Here is a 20,233-nt window from a genome sequence, read left to right as displayed (position 1 = left end):
AGCTAGCTACTGAATTTAGCCCACGGCCATATGACACGCCCATGTGTCAAGACCGTGTGGTCCTTAGGAGAATACTACTTTTCTTACACGGCCACAAGGCACGCCAGTGTCCCCTAACCGTGTGGCACCAAACAGGCTTGGTTTAAGCCAAATTTGCTACCCCTTTTTAGGTCCAATCTTACAAGCAATAATATACAACATTCATACCAAAATTTCCAAGCAATTCCATGCTCAAAACATGCTACATTATAACAAAAACATATTATCTCATAAAACACTACAACCATACATCATTTGGCACCATCAACCAAATACTAGAACTATATACAACATTTCATTTGCTAGCCAACTACCATGGCATAATATATACACATTAAAACTTATATACATAGACGTTCTAGCCTATACATGCCATACTTTCAGATATGTACACTTTCAAAAGTACCAAAATGAGATCGATAGTGTGGTGACAATCCTCGACTATCCCCGAGCCTTCGGTAGCTACGATAACTGTAAAACAGACAGTAAACACACAGAGTAAGCTACAAAGAGCTTTGTAAGCCAAATATAATTGGTCCAACTACTAAGGCATATAAGTACAATTCAACTATAAAGATTCATAACCATTTCATAGAATAATTCATAAACTTAACCATGCTCCTTTGTTTGCATATATGTCATTCTTCATTTCCATGCATATTTCACAGAGATAGAGTTTTTCATATTCAGAAATTTAGTACGATAGAAATGTACCTGCATAGGTTATACATTTCATATACTCAATATCAGATTTCGTACGCTATCATCAGAAAGGTCAAAAACGATACAGGTGCTCATAAACAAGTACAATGCCGACGTCCCAGACGTGGTCTTAAATCTAATTCAATATCGATGCCTCTGTCCCATATAGGGTCTTACACGAAATCAAATATGATGCCGATGTCCCAAACATGGTCTTATACGTAAATCTCAATCGAGGCATGTGTCCCGGACATGGTCTTACATGATGTCTCAGAAAGATGTCAACTTTTCTTAGAAACATACAGAGCTTTTTAGATGCTAACATATTGTCATGCTTTACTCCAAATATATTTATCCAACACTCAAGGCCATCCAATATAGATTACAGTTTATATGTGCAGAATTTATTTCAATTAACACGTAATTGTGATTTGACTTACCTCGGATGGATTTCAGATAAAACAAGTCGTCTATTCAACCATTCAATCATTCATTTCATTTAATTTAATCCATGAACACATATTTAGCCCACTTTTCATTTTAGCCCTTACATTTTCACACTTCGACAATTTAATCCATTTTTTACAAAATCACAAATTTGCAAAATTCACCAAGACTTTAGCTTAGCCGAATATACATAGCTTCCATACAAGTCCAAATAACACATTTAATTCACAATTTAGTCCCTCAAAACTCATTTTTACAATTTAGCCCAAATACCACATTTCATAAAAAATTCAAGAACAAAACAAGATAATGTCACATATATCTTTCATAATCCATATAAGAACACTACAAAGCTATATAATCATCAATTGTACATTTTATAATCTTCAACAAAAACAAAAAAATTAGACATGGATTTTGAAGAACACAAAGAACGATCAGCGAAACATACAAATTATCAAAAACCGAGCAAAATAAGCTCACCTATTAAGACATGCACTAGCTGAACATGAAAATGCTTCAATGGCTTCTTCTTTCTCTAATTTTCGACTGAACAAGTTGAAAATGCATGGCCATTTTATGTTTATTTTATTATATCACTAATTATTTTACTAGTTCCCATTTTTCCCTTGAATAATAAACATTAAACTTACGAACTCTATGTCCATGTGTGTCCACCACTAAGATAAATGGTCAATTTGACATGCAATGACCTTTATTTTAAAAGCCAAGTCAATTAGTTGCTTTAACATTTAGCACTCGACTTTTATACTTTATGCAATTTAATCCCTTTTCATAATTAAGCACAGAAACAGACAAATTAAATCACAAAAATAAATTCACATATCACAGACACAGAAAATAATTTTAAATTATTTTTAAGACTCGAATTTGTGGTCTAAAACCACTATTCCGTGTAGGGTCAAAATTAGACTGTTACAAATGCGGTGCTCAATCGACCCACATCTCAAACATGCCCTAGTCATCCTCCAACATTCGCCCGGATGGCGTCTACCACAATCCCCAAAAGGACATTCCCAGGAGGTGCGATAGGAGGCCCAACTCTAGCTGGCCCATCAGATCTGGCCTGTTTCTTAGGCCTCATCATAGAACTCGAAGGCTCTTAATCCTTTTTATTCTTACCTCTCTCCTTATCCCAATTGTGGCGCTTAGTGCACTTCACCTCCTTGGCGACCTTCACCTTCTCTACCTGTAACACCTCGAATTTGGGCCTTGAGTGCAGGTCCGTAAGGAGGTTGTATATAGGTATTTAATTGTGCAACGAAATGACACAATTAAATGTCAGATTTGGTGGTTAATGGCCCTGAGAAGTGTTAAAGAAATCTTGGGTTCAAACTTGGGCTTTAGCAAAAATTTTGGTATTAAGTGAAAAAAAACCTGGATGCTTGGATGAGAGCTTTTAAATTATTGTGTTAAATAAATGACACAAGGAAGCTTGTAGTCTAGTGGTTGTGGCGTCATTAAGGTTGTATGGGAGCCTGGGTTCAAGCCTTGGCTCTTGCAATTTATTTTGGTTTTTTTTTAAAGGAACCTGGACTTTGCCCTTTAGACCTTATAATTAATTGGGGATAAAAAATGACACAAAAAGCCTTATGGCTTAGTGGTAAGTAGCGTGTGGAGCATCTGAGGGGAGGCATGGATTCGAATCCCATGGCAAGCAAGGAGCATTTATTTTGCTAACAGGGGGCAGCAAGAGTTGGTGTTGAATTTAAACTCTGATGTTGGAGGGATCCCACATCGGGAAGCTAACATAAGAGTGGATATGAAGCTGGGTTTAAATAGAGGGAACTATGAGGCGAGTAAAGGTACCTTTCTTGGCTGATCCCTTTCGCTGTATGGCGTCCTCGTTTGGGTTGGGCGTCGGCTAAGAGTGCTCGGAGCGTGGATTAACTCCAGTCTCCTATCAGGTGTGTATTTCTCACTACTCTAGCTGTAGGATGGCTACTTCGGGCCGAAAGGGGCTATGTAGACCCAATGGGCCTACAGGCCCAATTGGATAAGTTGTTTGATTGTGTAGTAAATGTTGGACTAGGCTAGGTGAATCTCATATTTGGGGCTAGATTTGGGCTAAAAGGGCCACACGAGCGTGTGGGCCCATTTGGGCCGAGAATGGGCTTTAGGGCCATTTGTATTGTTATCCCTGTTTAGAATACTTTAGTTTACCAATTATTGAAATGCCCTCGACTTGTAAAATTACCAAAGTACCCTCGATTTATAAAATTATCGTTTTACCCTCGATTTACAAAATTACCATTTTACCCTCAGTTTACAAAACTACCGTTTTACCCTCGATTGTGAAATTATTGAAATACCCTCAGAGGATAGAATTACCAAAATACCCCTAGTTTGTAAAATTACCAAAATACCCACGGTTTGTGAAATTATCGAAATACCCTCAATTTGTAAAATTACCAAAATACCCCTAATTTACAAAATTACGAAATACCCTTGACTTTCTAAAATTATAGAAATACCATTGGTTTACAAAATTCTTGAAATACCCTTGGTTTGTAGATTTACCAAAACACCCTTGTAGGATGAAATGACTAAAATACCCCTAATAGGTAAAAAGACCGTAAAGCCCCTTTAGGGTAAAGTGACCGTAATACCCCTGTATGGTAAAATGACGAATATGCCCTTATGTTCCATATGACTGATGTGCTTAGGATTTACATATATTGATATTGGATTAGTTAAGTTTGAGTGATAGGTGGTGGTTATCGTAGGTGATTGATTTTGGAAACATTTCAACTTCAACCCAAAATAGGTGTGTAATAACCCTCGCAGTAGCTTAGATTAATATTCGCCGAAAAGCCGAAATGCTAAAATTCTGGCATTTCGGGAACTTGTGATTTTGCCTTTGCTTAAAGATGCGATAGATACGATATGATCGGTGTTTGGATCGATGGAGCAGGTAAGAGCGTAATTTTGTGCACGATGGTAAGTTGGGCCTCAATGGGCTAGAATCGGGCCCAATAGGCTTTCGGGCCCATTTGAGTAAAACTAATAGAAAATGGAATCTGGAAATGTTGCATGTTAACACGGTTAGTACTGTTGTAAAATTTGGATTAAGCAGGCTTAGTGGGCTAAATCAGCATTCGTAGGGCCCATTAGGGGTTTTGGGCCCAAAAGACCGAATTTGATAAAGTGCGTTAAAGATCATTGTTTAAACACTCGAAAATATTGATAATTTTTAATGAACATGAAAAACCCTGATATTTGGTAAAATTATGAAATTACCCTTATAATATGAAAAATGGCTGTTTTGCCCTTGTGGGCAAGTGACTAACTTGGACTGTGTGGTTGATGGATTTGATTTTGAATATATGTTGGTGATATGAATGACTTGACTGTGATTGTTTGATTCAAATATAGGCATGACATTCTGCATACATGACATGTTGAATGGGTTGGGTTTTATAAATGGAGGAAGTGCTAAAAAGGCTATGCCCGGGCCATCAAAAGGGCTTTGCCCCAGTTTATCAAAAAGGGCTTTGCCCCAGTTATTAAAAGAGGCTAGGCCTCCAGTTATATGATAAAGCAGCTATGCTGCTAGAGGATTGTTTTGGTTGGGTGGGTTGAGTTATTCCCCACATGGAGAGCTTGGTTGGTACGGGTGGAGAGTAGCGGTTGGTGGGTTGAGTAGTCTCCCAAAACGGGCTTGCATACATCCATTAATAGTGCATGTGGTATTAATTTGGGCCTATGGCCCATATCGTTTACAGTAAAGGCTTCGGCCAGTGATATGATTTATGAAAAGGCTTCGGCCCAGTGATATGATTTATGAAAAAGCTTTGGCCCAGTGATATGATTTTTGAAAAAGCTTGACCCAAAGATATGTCGAGATCAATTAGGGCTTAGGCCCATATTACTCTTGTTTAAGGGCTAAGGCCCAAACTGCATCTTTATTCATGAATAGGGCTTTGGCCAGATTGTCTTGACAACGTGTTATTCACTGCTTTTTTTTTTGTTGGGGATTACACACCGAGTTTTCGTAAACTCACCCGCTTTTTAACTGCAAGTGTAATCCCTAAGCTTAGATAGTTTGGAGCTGCGAGGGACTTGAGATGACCACACTACTATTTCATTTCTTTTAATTGCAATAAGTAGCCAATTTATTTCTTTATAAGTTTTATCTTATTAATATTATTATTTGGTTTTGGGTTGTAATAAGGCCATTTTAATTATTTTTCTGGGATTATTTTATCTTATACCCTATATTTTTTTAATAACAATATGAGTTAGACCTAGGGCGCGTTTCCAAAATGATAATTGTTTTCAAAATAATGCAACGATACAATTTATCAGTTTATCAAAAATATCTACTTAAATGAGTTCCAACTCGTTTTTCTCAAAACCTAACCTAGCACCAAAGTGTGGCAATGGTTGTGGGCATGTCTAGGATTGGATCCAATCAAGAGCTTGGTACTTAAGCGACCTTCATGGCTCACCTCCTCTGTTTGGATACCTACCGGTGCACAGCTTCCATTCACTTTATTAACTTAGCAAAGACTATCTTTTAAAACACTAAGAAGGACGTTGAAAGAGGCATGGGTTTTCTTAAAAACTTCAATGTGACACGTCAGATCTAGCCATAACGTCTAGGCCAAGTTTAGGGTGTTACACTACCAGTGCTAAAAAGTCACACTCCCTTTGTGGAGCTATCAGAACTCTCAAACTATCCCTTAGTCCATCCTTGAAGTGGACACAACGCTCATATTCAGTCCTCACCATTCCTCGCGCATAGCTGCTCAATCTCAAAAACTCACCCTCATACTCGACCACTGTACGATCCCCTTGCGAGAGATTCATAAACTCACGTCTCCTAGCATCGATATAGCTTGCCCCCATATATTTACCTTGGAAAGCAGACTTATAGAAATCCCATGTCAGTCGCTCGGGCTGAGTGCCCTCCTTAACGGTCAGCCACCATTGGTATGCTTCATCACGATGCAATGAAGCAGCCCCTTTCAAATTCTGTTCATAGGTAAAGTCCAAATCATCCATGATTCTTTCCGTGGCCTCCATCCAGTACTTGGCTACATTAGGGGCAACTCTAGTGACACCCCTAAATAGCTCAGCCCCATTAGACCAGAGCCGTTCCGTAACCGACCCCCAGCCCTAGATCTAGTATTAGGCCCAACGATCCACTCAAATATCCTAAGTATAGCCTAGGACAAAGTGTCATCCCCAGCCATGCGATTATGAGACCTAGTTTCAGCAGTAGGTGAAACCAGCATCTCGCTCGTATACAGATTAGGCAAGTTACTTGAAGATGAGGACCCAGCTCGGGCCCCTCTACGACCCTTACCACAGCCTCTAGTACCCCGTTCTTGGATGCCTCGTGTGCTCATATCTAATCGAATTATTTGTATTAAGAGTTTTATGAATCAATTACAATTCAATAATTATTAACAGATGTTTTATGCAAGTAGTTTTAGTAGTTTAGAGTGTTTTTCGTAATTCGCAGTCTCAATATACACTAAATAAAGTGTTTTCAGAATAGTCTAAATTAATGTTTTCAGAGTAAACTGTTAGTAGTATCTAATCGGTTTATCAGAGTATAGAGGACTTACAGGATCAGTGCCGGAGACTTGGTGTACCACATTCTGAATCAAAAATATTTCAAACCATTTAGAAGTCATTTCTTCAAAACCAAGTTTAAACCCCAAATCCATAGCTGGGTTTTGCAACTTGACTCTGATACAACTAAATGTAACACCCCAAACCTGGCCTAAACGTTCTGGCCGAATCTAGCAATGTCACATGCAATGGAAGTTGAAAACAAGTTTGTTGAGTTAAAACCATTCTAGTTAATTAATTTTATTTTAATTCGATGTAAAGCGTATATTCTTTGTTAAGTCTAAACGAAATCTTTTTAATAGAAGCTTTTGGAAACGTTTATTTTTGGAAAACTGTTCATGTCGAAAGAAACCTTTGTTTTTAGTGAAATTGAGATTTTATCGTTTGCCCATTCTAAAATCTTAAAGCAATTAAAAATCCAAAGTAAAAAACCAGAATAGTCCAAAGTCCTAAAATTTACATCAAAAACCAAATAAGTAATAAAATCTACAAATTTACGAGAATAGTCTAAAATTTACGTGTGGCCACCGTCCACTGTGCTGATTCGTAAAGTCTGGGGATTACCTATACAGATTTAACAAAAAGTGTGAATTTTTGAAAACTCAGTGTATAATCCCCACAGAAACATACATACATATACACATCAGAATACAGTTAGATATAGGCTGGCCTGAGCCCATTACAAATTCGGTTTAGGCTTTAGCCCATACAAATTACAGTCTCAGATATAAATTAGGGCATTGACCCATACCACATACAGAATGCAGATTCAGTAAATCAGAATCCTACCCACCATCTCCGTCCAACCTTACACACCATGCTATATTGAAATGCGGCACATAATTAAAAGGTTGCACCTGAACTACCAGATAACACGCTTAAGAGCCTTTCAGATTCTTCATCCAAATATCATCAACCCCCACCCCGATGCAATGTAATATACCATAAATGTCATGCAAATATGCTAATAACAGAACATACAGTCAGTTCAACACAGATATCATGCTCGGTCAGATACCATACAATCAAATCTGTGACAGTCCTAATTCGACCCTAGTCGGAATGTGGTTTCGGGGCCACAAAACCGAGTCCCAAAATTTATTTCCTCTATGTGTATTAGTGCATGTGTGAAAATTTGATGTTTTAATTTAGACTTATGAATGTGAATTTCATGTGATTGACTTAGTTGAGAACTTAAGAAAATATGATAGGGGAATATGTAAGGATCAAATAATAACAAAGTGAGGAAACTTGGGTTTGCATGTCAAATTGCCCAAAAACCCAAGTAGTGGCCGGCCAAGCCATGATGCCCCATCCACTAGGTGGAATTTCAATGCAATTCTTTTATTAGTTAACAATTAAAATAAATTAAAGAAAGGAATTAAAGAGAAAAGATGAATAAAATAAGGAAGGAAGAGGGAGTATTCATCTTCTTTCTTTTTTTGCAATTGACGTGAGTTAGGAGAAGGAGGGAAGAAATGCTCTAGACATTCGGCCAACTCAAAAGGGGTTGATTAAGGTAGGATTTATGTTACTTTTACTAAATTCTTGTGAAAATCTAGTTAGTAGCCAATGTCTTATTACAACCCATATGTTAATTTTCTACCTAAAGGGGTACTTAGATGGGATACGGTTAGGAAGAGGTAAATGCTAAGAGTATGGTGCTTTTGATGTTGTGAATGGAAGTAGTGGAAAAGTGAAAGAAAATTTATGTAGAAATGTGGTATATGTGGATTTATAAGATGTTACAAATAGATGTGAAGCCATGCTAGATTAAGAGAAATTCGGTCAAGTGTTCATGAGATGAAATTTTGTGTTTAGATGAATTAAGAGCATATATGCGTATTCGGCCATCAAATATGCATATTCGGCCATCAAATTAAGAGCATAGGTGATGTTGAGTCTAAGTTTTGCACATTCGGCTATATATATATATATATATATATATATAAATGTATGCCCATTCGTGATATTACTTTTGGATTATATATATAATCGACTAAAAATGAGTAATTAGCAAGGGTGGTTGCGAATGTCCAATTATATATATATATGCATGTGTGATTGGATTATTGATAGTAGGGTGATAGCATATGGTTATTAGCGAATAGCTCAAAAACATATGGTAGGAAGATAAGAATTAGTCATGTATCTCCTCGATATGAAATCATTAATATTTTGATATAAATATTTAGTAAGACAGTTAAACTAGTTAATTTATTGATTAAGCTCAAGAAGTTAAAGGAGGAGAATCAAGCAAAGGCAAAGGAAAGAACATCGAGTAGCCGAGTTGGAACCGTTTTACCCAAAACAAGGTAAGTTATTAAGCATATATTTTGTATTGATTTAAATAATCATAATACCTATGTACTTATGCCGAATGGAATGATATATAAATGCATGTAGTGACAAAATTATCGAGTGTAAAAAGAAGTGAGATGTATTGAGTTGTTGATTTCGGCACTAAGTGTGCGGGTATAAACATTTACGATAATGAGATTGGCACTAAGTGTGCGAGTTTGATTATTAAGCACTAAGTGTGCAGACTTACTATACATTTTTGAATAATTATTAACGTTAAGTTTGCGACTTTATCGAGTAGATCATGGACAGCGGAATGAGTAGATACTTTGAGTTCATGAGGAATAGACGTTATGTTTATATTTGGAACTGAGCTTGGTAAGTCTTGAACCCATGCGGTGATTATATTTGAAGTTAGGAACATAAGATTATTGTGGAATATATGAAATGCTATTATTAGTATAATCTAAACGAAAATAAAATGATGTGTGGAAATGCATCAAATATCATATCAAATATCATACGAGATGTCAATGGTGGCTTGGCTAGTTGAGAGCATGTAATGATAAATGTGCGTGAAATTATAGCATAGTCGGTATGGATGGAGTACCTAATCTTGCATTATTTGTTTTCTTTTATGATACTTTATAAATGGATGGCAGTGTAATGCTTATGATTTACTGAGTTATACACTCATTTGGTGTGTTTATTTGTCACTTATTTAGGTTCCTTTGATCCATTTTTGTGTGCTCGGGACCATCGTTGAAGTCATCACACCAGCTTGCAACTTTTTGGTATCTTCTTCTTAGTTGGTCTAAGAGAATATTTCGGCATGTATAGGCTATTATGTTTTGTTTGAACTTTGGTATGTATACTTTTAGCCATGCGAAAATGGCATAAATGTTATGTTGGATTTGGTCTCATGATACTTAGTTATAAGTAATAGTTAAAGTCTATTTGATTATTATGCCGTTTGTCATGGCTAATCATTTCCGGTGTTACACTCATGATATGGTTATTGAGTAGTAAGGAAATGCTTGGTAATGATTAGCCTTTGGTATGGCTAGTCAGGATCATACTTGGTGATATGTATGTTAAATTACTCTAATAATAGATGCAGACAGCAGTAGTGATGTCAAATTGAAAAATCACTAAAAATAGTAGAAATGGAATTAAATAATGAATAAATTATTTAATCTAAGCTGGATGAGTTTATTTTCATATGGAAGAAACGAAAAGACCATATGAGCTATATTTTATGAGATGTTTAAATTTTTGTGAAACAGGGCCAGAGCAATTTCTGGATCCCCTGTTCTGAATTTGGAAATTCACAATAAATTTTGTAGAGATAATTAGAAGTCATCCTTTATATGTTCAGATTCATTATTGAGTCTAGTTTCATTAGAGACAATCAGCATAGGCATTGAAGCCCTGTGTAGGGAGATATCTAAGTCGTAATGCTCAGAGGTCAGAGTAGTCGAACCCTGAAATAGGGAAGATTTTAACAAATAAACTGTACTAATTGGCCCAACCAAAAATTCTAAAAAAAAATTTATTAGATTTATATATGAGTCTAGTTTCAGGAAAAATTTACGAAATTTTATTTCGAGTTTCGGAACTCAAGATACGAATTTTTAAGTGACTATAATGCAGATTGACAGCTTGTCTGGGAGTTTTAAAATAAATTGTTTGAGCTGTATAAATGATGAATTAAGCCCGATAACACCTTGTATTCGACACCGGTGTCGGCCACAGTTTCAGGGTGTTACATTTTTATTGGTATCAGAGCTACAGTTTAGTCGGTTCTAGGACTACCATAGCGCGTATGAGTCTAGCTATACATGCCTTAATGTTAGTGTTTAATAGTGTGATGACTTCTGACGGCTAAAATTTTTGTTTTGATTAGTAAATGGATCCCGGTTTAGAGAGAACCTTAGCGAATGACGTTGAAAGTGTAGCGGCTGCTCCTGCGCAAGCGACACCGCCTGTTGAGCCTCAGTCATCTGCGAATAATCAAGATGAGGGGGCAAAACAAGCCTTCTTTACTATGATGAACGAGTGGGTCGCACAATATGCCCGCACTAATCCGGCTGCCCAACCATTCCCGAATTTAAATAATCCGCCGCAGGAGCCTATAATGCCATCAACTACTGATCTTTTAAGGCCGAGTAAACCACCTGTAGACTTGATTAGGAAGCGCGGGGCCGAGGAATTCAGAGCCATAGTTACTGATGATGCTGAAAGGGCCGAGTTCTGGCTTGATAACACCATCCGAGTTTTTGATGAACTGTCCTGCATACCTGATGAGTGTTTAAAGTGTGCTATATCTTTGTTGCGAGACTCAGGCTACTATTGGTGGAGGACCTTGATTACCATAGTCCCGAAGGAATGAGTTACTTGGGATTTCTTTCAAACGGAGTTTCAAAAAAAATATATTAGCCAACGGTTCAGCGATCAAAAGCGTAAGGAATTCTTGGAACTTAAGCAAGGCCGCATGACAGTATCTGAATACGAACGTGAGTTCGTAAGACTCAGTCGATATGCTCGGGATTGTGTAGCCGATGAAATCGCTATGTGCAAAAGATTTGAGGAAGGATTGAATGAAGATTTAAAGCTACTAGTTGGTATTTTAGAGATAAAAGAATTTGTAACACTAGTTGAACGAGCTTGCAAGGCGGAAAAACTTGTAAAGGAGAAAAAGAAGACAGAATCTGAAGCTAGAGACTTTCGTAAAAGATCAACGAGTAAAACTCCGTTCTCGGCTATAAAGAAGTTCGTGGAGGACACTCACAAACCGAAGACGATCATGGGAATTTCTATTAGGACACAACCATTAACGGACTCCGAGCTACTTGGTTGCTAGTGTGGGTAACCATCGCCAAGAAAAACCTGAATGTCCACAATGTGGAAGACGACACATAGGTGAATGTTGGGGTAAGTCCACTAATAGGGCCTGTTACAGATGCGGTTCGAAGGATCACTTCATTAGAGATTGCACGGAATTTGATGAGAAAAATAAGATGCAAGGTGCGAGACCTAGTGGAACAACGGCTAGGGGTAGACCACCGAGGATTTCAGAAGGTAGGGGTGGTAGTCAGAGAGGGACTTTTGATACGGCTGTTCGATTTGAGACCCGTACTCCTGCTAGAGTATATGCCATCCGTGCACGAGAGGAAGCATCCTCCCCTGATGTTATCACTGGTACTTTCACTCTTTTTGATACTAACGTAATTGCATTAATCGACCCTGGCTCTACTCATTTTTATGTATGTAAGACTTTAGCACACAGTAAGACTCTACCTATTGAGTCTACTGAGTTAGTAATTCGAGTGTCAAATCCTTTGGGCAATATGCGCTTGTTGACAAAGTGTGTAAGAGATGCCCTCTAATAATCTAAGAATCCTGTTTTCCGGCCGATTTGATGCTTTTACCATTTGATGAATTTGATGTTATTCTTGGTATGGACTGGTTGACCGTATATGACACAGTGGTGAGTTGCAAAAGGAAAACCATTGATTTAAGGGGTGCAAATAATGAGATAGTCCGAGTTGAGTCTACTGATTTAAGGGGAGTGCCAGCAATAATATCCTCGATGATCGCTCAGAGATATGTGAGGAAGAGGTGTGAAACATATCTTGCATATGTATTTGATAGCAAAGAGACAGAAAGGAAACTCGAATCGGTACCAGTGGTTTGTGAGTATTCAGATGTTTTTCCTGAGGAGTTACCGGGGTTGCCACCTGTTCGAGAGGTAGAATTTGGCATCGAACTTGTGCCTGGTACCACGCCAATCTCGATAACCCCGTATCGTATAGCATTAACGGAATTAAAGGAATTGAAAATTCAGTTGCAAGAATTGACGGATAGAGGTTTTGCTCGACCGAGTTTTTCACCATGGGGTGCACCAAGATTGTTTGTGAAAAGAAGGATGGAACCATGAGGTTGTGCATCGACTATCGTCCGTTGAATAAAGTAACAATAAAGAATAAATATCTCATTATCGCGTATTGATGATTTGTTTGATCAATTGAAGGGAGCCTCGGTGTTTTCAAAGATAGATTTGAGGTCGGGTTATTATCGGTTGAGAGTTAGAGACTCGTACATACCCAAAACCGCTTTTAGAACGAGATATGGTCGACGTAATTCTTAGTGATGCCGTTTGGGCTTACTAATGCCCTCGCGATATTCATGGATTTAATGAATCGAATTTTCAGACAATACTTGGATCAGTTTGTGGTTGTGTTTATTGATGATATTTTAATTTATTCCCAAGATGAAGCTGAACATGCCAAGCATTTGAGATTAGTATTACAGATTTTACGAGACAAGTAGTTATACGTGAAATTCAGTACATGCAAATTTTGGTTGAGAGAGGTTAGCTTTTTGGGGCACGTCGTATCCGCATCGGGAATTAGAGTTGATCCGAACAAAATTTCGGCCATACTCGATTGGAAACCTCCGAGGAATGTTACTGAAGTTAGGAGCTTTTTGGGACTTGCCGGATACTACCGACGATTTATAAAAGGCTTTTCGATGATAGCTGCACCGTTAACAAAACTATTTCAAAAAGATGTTGAGTTTGAATGGTCAGAAAGCTGTCAGGAAAGTTTCGATCGACTAAAAACCTATTTAACTGAAGCTCCAGTGCTAGTACATCCGTAGTCCGGTAAAGAGTTTGTCATTTATAATGATGCATCCTTGCTTGGGCTAGGGTGTGTGTTGATGCAGGAAGGTCGAGTTGTGCCTTACGCGTCGAGACAATTAAAGCCGCATGAGAGAAACTATCCGACCCATGATCTTGAATTAGCGGCCATAGTGTTCCCCTTGAAAATATGGCGACATTACTTGTTTGGAGAAAGGTGTCATATTTACTCGGACCACAAAAGTCTTAAATATTTGATGACTCAAAGAGATCTGAATCTGCGACAAAGACGCTGGCTTGAATTGTTGAAAGATTATGAACTTATCATTGATTATCACCCGGGCAAGGCGAACGTGGTTGCCGATGCTTTAAGTCGTAAAGCACTATTTGCTTTGAGAGCGATAAATGTTCACCTGTCCGTTTCAGCTGATAATGTGCTAGTAGCTGAATTAAAGGCCAAACCATTATGGATTCGTCAAATATTTGAATCCCAGAAAGTCGACGATGAACTGGTTGCTAAACGAGCTGAGTGTGCTTCGAATGAGGAATCAGAGTTTCAGATTGACGACAATGATTGCTTGACGTTCAAGAGCCGATTATGTGTTCCAATAAATGCGGAACTTATTTCGATGATTTTGAATGAGGCTCATAATAGCCGAATGTCTATCCACCCGGGTAGCACGAAAATGTACAATGATTTGAAACGCCGGTTTGGTGGCTCGGTATGAAATGAGACATTTCGACTTTGTGTCAAGTGTTTGATATGTCAACAAGTGAAAGCGAACGTCAAGTGCCTTCGGATTACTTGACCAATCATGATACCCGAATGGAAATGGGATCGGGTAACAATGGATTTTGTATCTGGTTTACCATTGACACAGAATAAGAAAGACTCGGTCTGGGTTATCGTCGATAGATTGACAAAGACTGCTCATTTTATCCCTGTCCGTACAAATTTTTCGCTCGATAAATTGGCAGAATTATATGTCTCCCAAGTTGTCCGATTGTATGGGGTACCTATTTCTATCGTGTCGGATAGAGACCCAAGATTTACATCGCTATTTTGGAAGAAATTACAAGGAGCATTGGGTACCAAGATGCATTTTAGCACCGCATTTCATCCCCAAACCGATGGTCAATCCGAACGGGTAATTCAGATACTCGAGGATATGTTGAGATGTTGCATCCTTGAGTTTAGTGGCTCATGGGAACGGTATTTACCTTTGATTGAATTCGCTTACAACAATAGTTTTCAATCAAGTATTAAGATGGCACCTTACGAGGCTTTGTACGGTCGTAAATTCCGTACACCGTTGTTTTGGACTGAGCTCGGTGAGAGTAAAATTTTTGGAGTTGATTTGATTAAAGATGCTGAGCAGAAAGTAAAAATAATTCGTGGAAGTCTGAAGGCAGCTTCAGATCGACAGAAGTCGTACGCGGATTTGAAACGAAAAGACATTGAGTATCAGGTGGGAGATAAAGTGTTTCTAACAGTTTCGCCTTGGAAGAAGATATTCAGATTTGGCCATAAGGGCAAATTGAGTCCGAGGTTCATTGGGCCGTATGAAATATCCGAACGAGTTGGTCCAGTTGCATATAGATTGATTTTACCCCCCGAACTTGAAAAGATTCATAACGTTTTTCATGTCTCGATCCTCCGACGATATAGGTCTGATCCATCACACATAATTACCCCATCTGAGATCGAGATTCAATCTGATTTGAGTTACGAGGAAGAACCGGTTCGCATTCTAACACGTGAAGTAAAAGAATTGCGAAATAAGAAAATCCCATTAGTGAAGGTACTGTGGCATAAACATGGGGTCGAAGAAGCTACTTGGGAGCTCGAGGATTCGGTGAAAGAACGTTATCCAAATTTATTCGCTGGTAAGATTTTTGGGGACGAAAATTTTTGAGTGAGGGAGAGTTGTGACAGTCCTAATTCGACCCTAGTCGAAATGTGGTTTCGGGGCCATAAGACCGAGTCCCAAAATTTATTTAAAATTTGGTTGCATATCATCTATGTGTATTAGTGCATGTGTGAAAATTTGATGTTTTAATTTAGACTTATGAATGTGAATTTCATGTGATTGACTTAGTTGAGAACTTAAGAAAATATGATAGGGGAAAGGATCAAATAATAACAAAGTAAGGAAACTTGGGTTTGCATGTCAAATTGCCCAAAAACCCAAGTAGTGGCCGGCCAAGCCATGATGCCCCATCCACTAGGTGGAATTTCACTGCAATTCTTTTATTAGTTAACAATTAAAATAAATTAAAGAAAGGAATTAAAACGAAAAGATGAATAAAATAAGGAAGGAAGAGGGAGTATTCATCTTCTTTCTTTTTTTGCAATTGCCGTGAGTTAGGAGAAGGAGGGAAGAAATGCTCTAGACATTCGGCCAACTCAAAAGGGGTTGATTAAGGTAGGATTTATGTTACTTTTACTAAATTCTTGTGAAAATCTAGTTAGTAGCCAATGTCTTATTACAACCCATGTGTTAATTTTCTACCTAAAGGGGTACTTAGATGGCATATGGTTAGGAAAAGGTAAATGCTAAGAGTATGGTGCTTTTGATGTTGTGAATGGAAGTAGTGGAAAAGTGAAAGAAAATTTATGTAGAAATGTGGTATATGTGGATTTATAGGATGTTACAAATAGATGTGAAGCCATGCTAGATTAGGAGAAATTCGGTCAAGTGTTCATGAGATGAAATTTTGTGTTTAGATGAATTAAACATGATAGTATAGTTGATATCATATATATACATATATGCATATTCGGCCATCAAATTAAGAGCATAGGTGATGTTGAGTCTAAGTTTTGCACATTCAGCTATATATATATATATAAATGTATGCCCATTCGTGATATTACTTTTGGATTATATATATAATCGACTAAAAATGAGTAATTAGCAAGGGTGGTTGCCGAATGTCCAATTATATATATATGCATGTGTGGTTGGATTATTGATAGTAGGGTGATAGCATATGGTTATTAGCCGAATAGCTCAAAAACATATGGTAGGAAGATAAGAATTAGTCATGTATCTCCTGTGATATGAAATCATTAATATTTTGATATAAATATTTAGCAAGACGGTTAAACTAGTTAATTTATTGATTAAGCTCAAGAAGTTAAAGGAGGAGAATCAAGCAAAGGCAAAGGAAAGAACATCGAGTAGCCGAGTTGGAACCGTTTTACCCAAAACAAGGTAAGTTATTAAGCATATATTTTGTATTGATTTAAATAATCATAATGCCTATGTACTTATGCCGAATGGAATGATATATAAATGCATGTAGTGACAAAATTATCGAGTGTAAAAAGAAGTGAGATGTATTGAGTTGTTGATTTCGGCACTAAGTGTGTGGGTATAAACATTTACGATAATGAGATTGGCACTAAGTGTGCGAGTTTAATTGTATAGCACTAAGTGTGCGAGTTTGATTATTAAGCACTAAGTGTGCGGACTTACTATACATTTTCGAATAATTATTAACGTTAAGTGTGTGACTTTATCGAGTAGATCATGGACAGCGGAATGAGTAGATACTTTGAGTTCATGAGGAATAGACGTTATGTTTATATTTGGAACTGAGCTTGGTAAGTCTTGAACCCATGCGGTGATTATATTTGAAGTTAGGAACATAAGATTATTGTGGAATAGATGAAATGCTATTATTAGTATAATGTAAATGAAAATAAAATGATGTGTGGAAATGCATCAAATATCATATCGAATATCATACGAGATGTCAATGGAGGCTTGGCTAGTTGAGAGCATGTAATGATAAATATGCGTGAAATTATAGCATAGTCGGTATGGATGGAGTACCTAATCTTGCATTATTTGTTTTCTTTTATGATACTTTATAAATGGACGGCAGTGTAATGCATATGACTTACTGAGTTATATACTCATTTGGTGTGTTTATTTGTCACTTATTTAGGTTCCTTTGATCCATTATTGTGTGCTCGGGACCATCGTCGAAGTCATCACACCAGCTTGCAACTTTTTGGTTCTTCTTCTTAGTTGGTCTAAGAGAACATTTCGGCATGTATAGGCAATTATGTTTTGTTTGAACTTTGGTATGTATACTTTTAGTCATGCGAAAATGGCATAAATGTTAAGTTGGATTTGGTCTTATGATACTTAGTTATAAGTAATAGTTAAAGTCTATTTGATTATTATGCCGTTTGTCATGGCTAATCATTTTCGGTGTTACACTCATGATATGGTTATCGAGTAGTAAGGAAATGCTTGGTAATGATTAGCCTTTGGTATGGCTAGTCAGGATCATACTTGGTGATATGTATGTTAAATTACTCTAATAATAGATGCAGACAGCAGTAGTGATGTGAAATTGAAAAATCACTAAAAATAGTAGAAATGGAATTAAATAATGAATAAATTATGTAATCGAAGCTGGATGAGCCTATCTTCTTATGGAAGAAACGAAACGACCATATGAGCTATATTTTATGAGATGTTTAAATTTTTGTGAAACAGGGCCAGAGCGATTTCTGGATCCCCTATTCTGACTTTCGAAATTCACCATAAATTTTGTAGAGATAATTAGAAGTCATCCTTTATATTTTCAGATTCATTATTTACTCTAGTTTCATTAGAGACAAGCGGTATAGGCATTGAAGCCCTTTGTAGGGAGATATCTAAGTCGTAATGCTCAGAGGTCAGAGTAGTCGAACCCTGAAACAGGGGAGACTGTAACAAATAAACTGTACTAATTGGCCCGACCAAAAATTCTACAAAAAATTTTATTAGATATATATATGAGTCTAGTTTCAGGAAATATTTACAAAATTTGATTTCGAGTTTTGGAACACAAGATACGAATTTTTAAGTGACTATAACGCAGATTGACAGCTTGTCTGGGAGTTTTAAAATAAATTGTTTGAGCTGTATAAATGAAGAATTAAGCCCGATAACATCTCGTATTCGACCTCGGTGTCGGCCACGATTTCGGGGTGTTACAAGATCACATATTTAGGGGTCTAAGTAAAGCTTACCAACACTACAGTTGGTCCACAGTAGACTTCAGTGACCTATGCAACTTTACAGAATATTCTAGAAAAATGGGCTCACACGCACATGTGGTATTTCTGTGTCGGCCTATACGTCTGTATGGCCCACACGGTCCAAATTGGCCTTGGTCGTATGGAGTACAAAGCCTGCCCAAAATCCCACATGCCCATGTGGTTCACTTGTGTGGACCCATACACCCGTGTTACCTACACGGGCCAATTGGTCGAGCCCATGTGTGGCACACGGCCTCATCTGGCCATCATACGACCGTGTCATGCGTGCACAGCTTGACTCGTCGATCACACAGCCATGTCCCCTCACATGGCGTACCACACGGGCGACCACACGCCCGTGTGGCGTCAACAGGTTGCTTTTTCGACTTTCACTGAATTACATTTCTTGTATTTTTGGGTACACACCTGGTTTCGTTTGAAGCTAAACCAGACTCCGAGCACTCTAAAACCTAAATATTGACCAATCCAAGACCACAATCAATCTTACTTTACGATTAATCAAAATCCCGAACCCAAAATACTCATCCCTAAAGCGAGGAACACTTACCCCAAAGTTTCGAATCGATTCGCTACGAAACAGTACGAAGAGAGCCTGAATCCTCACGAGATGCTACTACCAAGCGTCAGAAACCCCTAAATCAAAAATTGGAAAAACGTAAGTTATAGACAAAATAAAGCCTTACCTACCCACACACATGTAGGAAACTGATATAGCAAGGACGAAGGTACAATAGCCAATAGAAGCAAACAAGAAGCGAAAGGGGGTCAAGAGAAAAACGACAAAGAAAAAAAGGGAATTTTGCTTAACATAAGAATTTTTGGGGAAAAGGGGGTCGAAATTTTGCAAAAAGAAATTAATCATGATAATTCCTAACTCCCCATATCCCTCAAATCTCTCCACTCAACCCACTACCCAAAATTCCTGTTTGACCGAAACTCTCTCGGTCAAACATGCAAAAATAACATCCTTGCTCACGCAGGGATTCGAACACGAGACCTCCAACACACCCACATACATCTTAACCACCAGACCATCAAACCCATTCTGATTTGAAATTATAAAGAATTAATATAAGCCCATTGAACACAGTTAGGGCTTACTTCCAAAAATAACCAAAATTTGCCAAATGCAAGGCCTGAACTTGGGACCTCCCACACACACCCAATACACTTAACCACTGAAGCAGATACATATTTTTGAGGCGTTACAACAGACAACCGTGTTCTTGGCTGTGTGTCACACATGGCTGAGACACATGCCCGTGTCTCTGCTCTTGTGCCTAATTTTGAGCATTCTATTTCTAAGTTTTAATATGCAGGGACACATGGCCAAACCACATGCCCATGTGCCAGGACACACGGTCAAGACACAAGCCCGTGTGTCTACCCTTGTGGACAAAAAAAAAAGCCATTTACTAACTTTATTTCTCACC

General features: G+C 37.9%; 1 protein-coding gene across 1 annotated transcript; it reads right to left on the bottom strand.

The window, feature by feature from the left end:
* Positions 1-5,829: 5,829 nt before the first annotated feature.
* Positions 5,830-6,237, bottom strand: LOC108455322 (uncharacterized). The gene has a single exon (XM_017753900.1). It carries the CDS (start codon positions 6,235-6,237, stop codon positions 5,830-5,832), a length of 408 nt encoding a protein of 135 aa, XP_017609389.1.
* Positions 6,238-20,233: the final 13,996 nt, after the last annotated feature.

The sequence above is a fragment of the Gossypium arboreum genome, chromosome 9, assembly GCF_025698485.1.
Source record: "Gossypium arboreum isolate Shixiya-1 chromosome 9, ASM2569848v2, whole genome shotgun sequence".
Classification (NCBI taxonomy): Eukaryota; Viridiplantae; Streptophyta; class Magnoliopsida; order Malvales; family Malvaceae; genus Gossypium; species Gossypium arboreum.
This window is presented reverse-complemented; position numbering and strand designations above follow the sequence as displayed.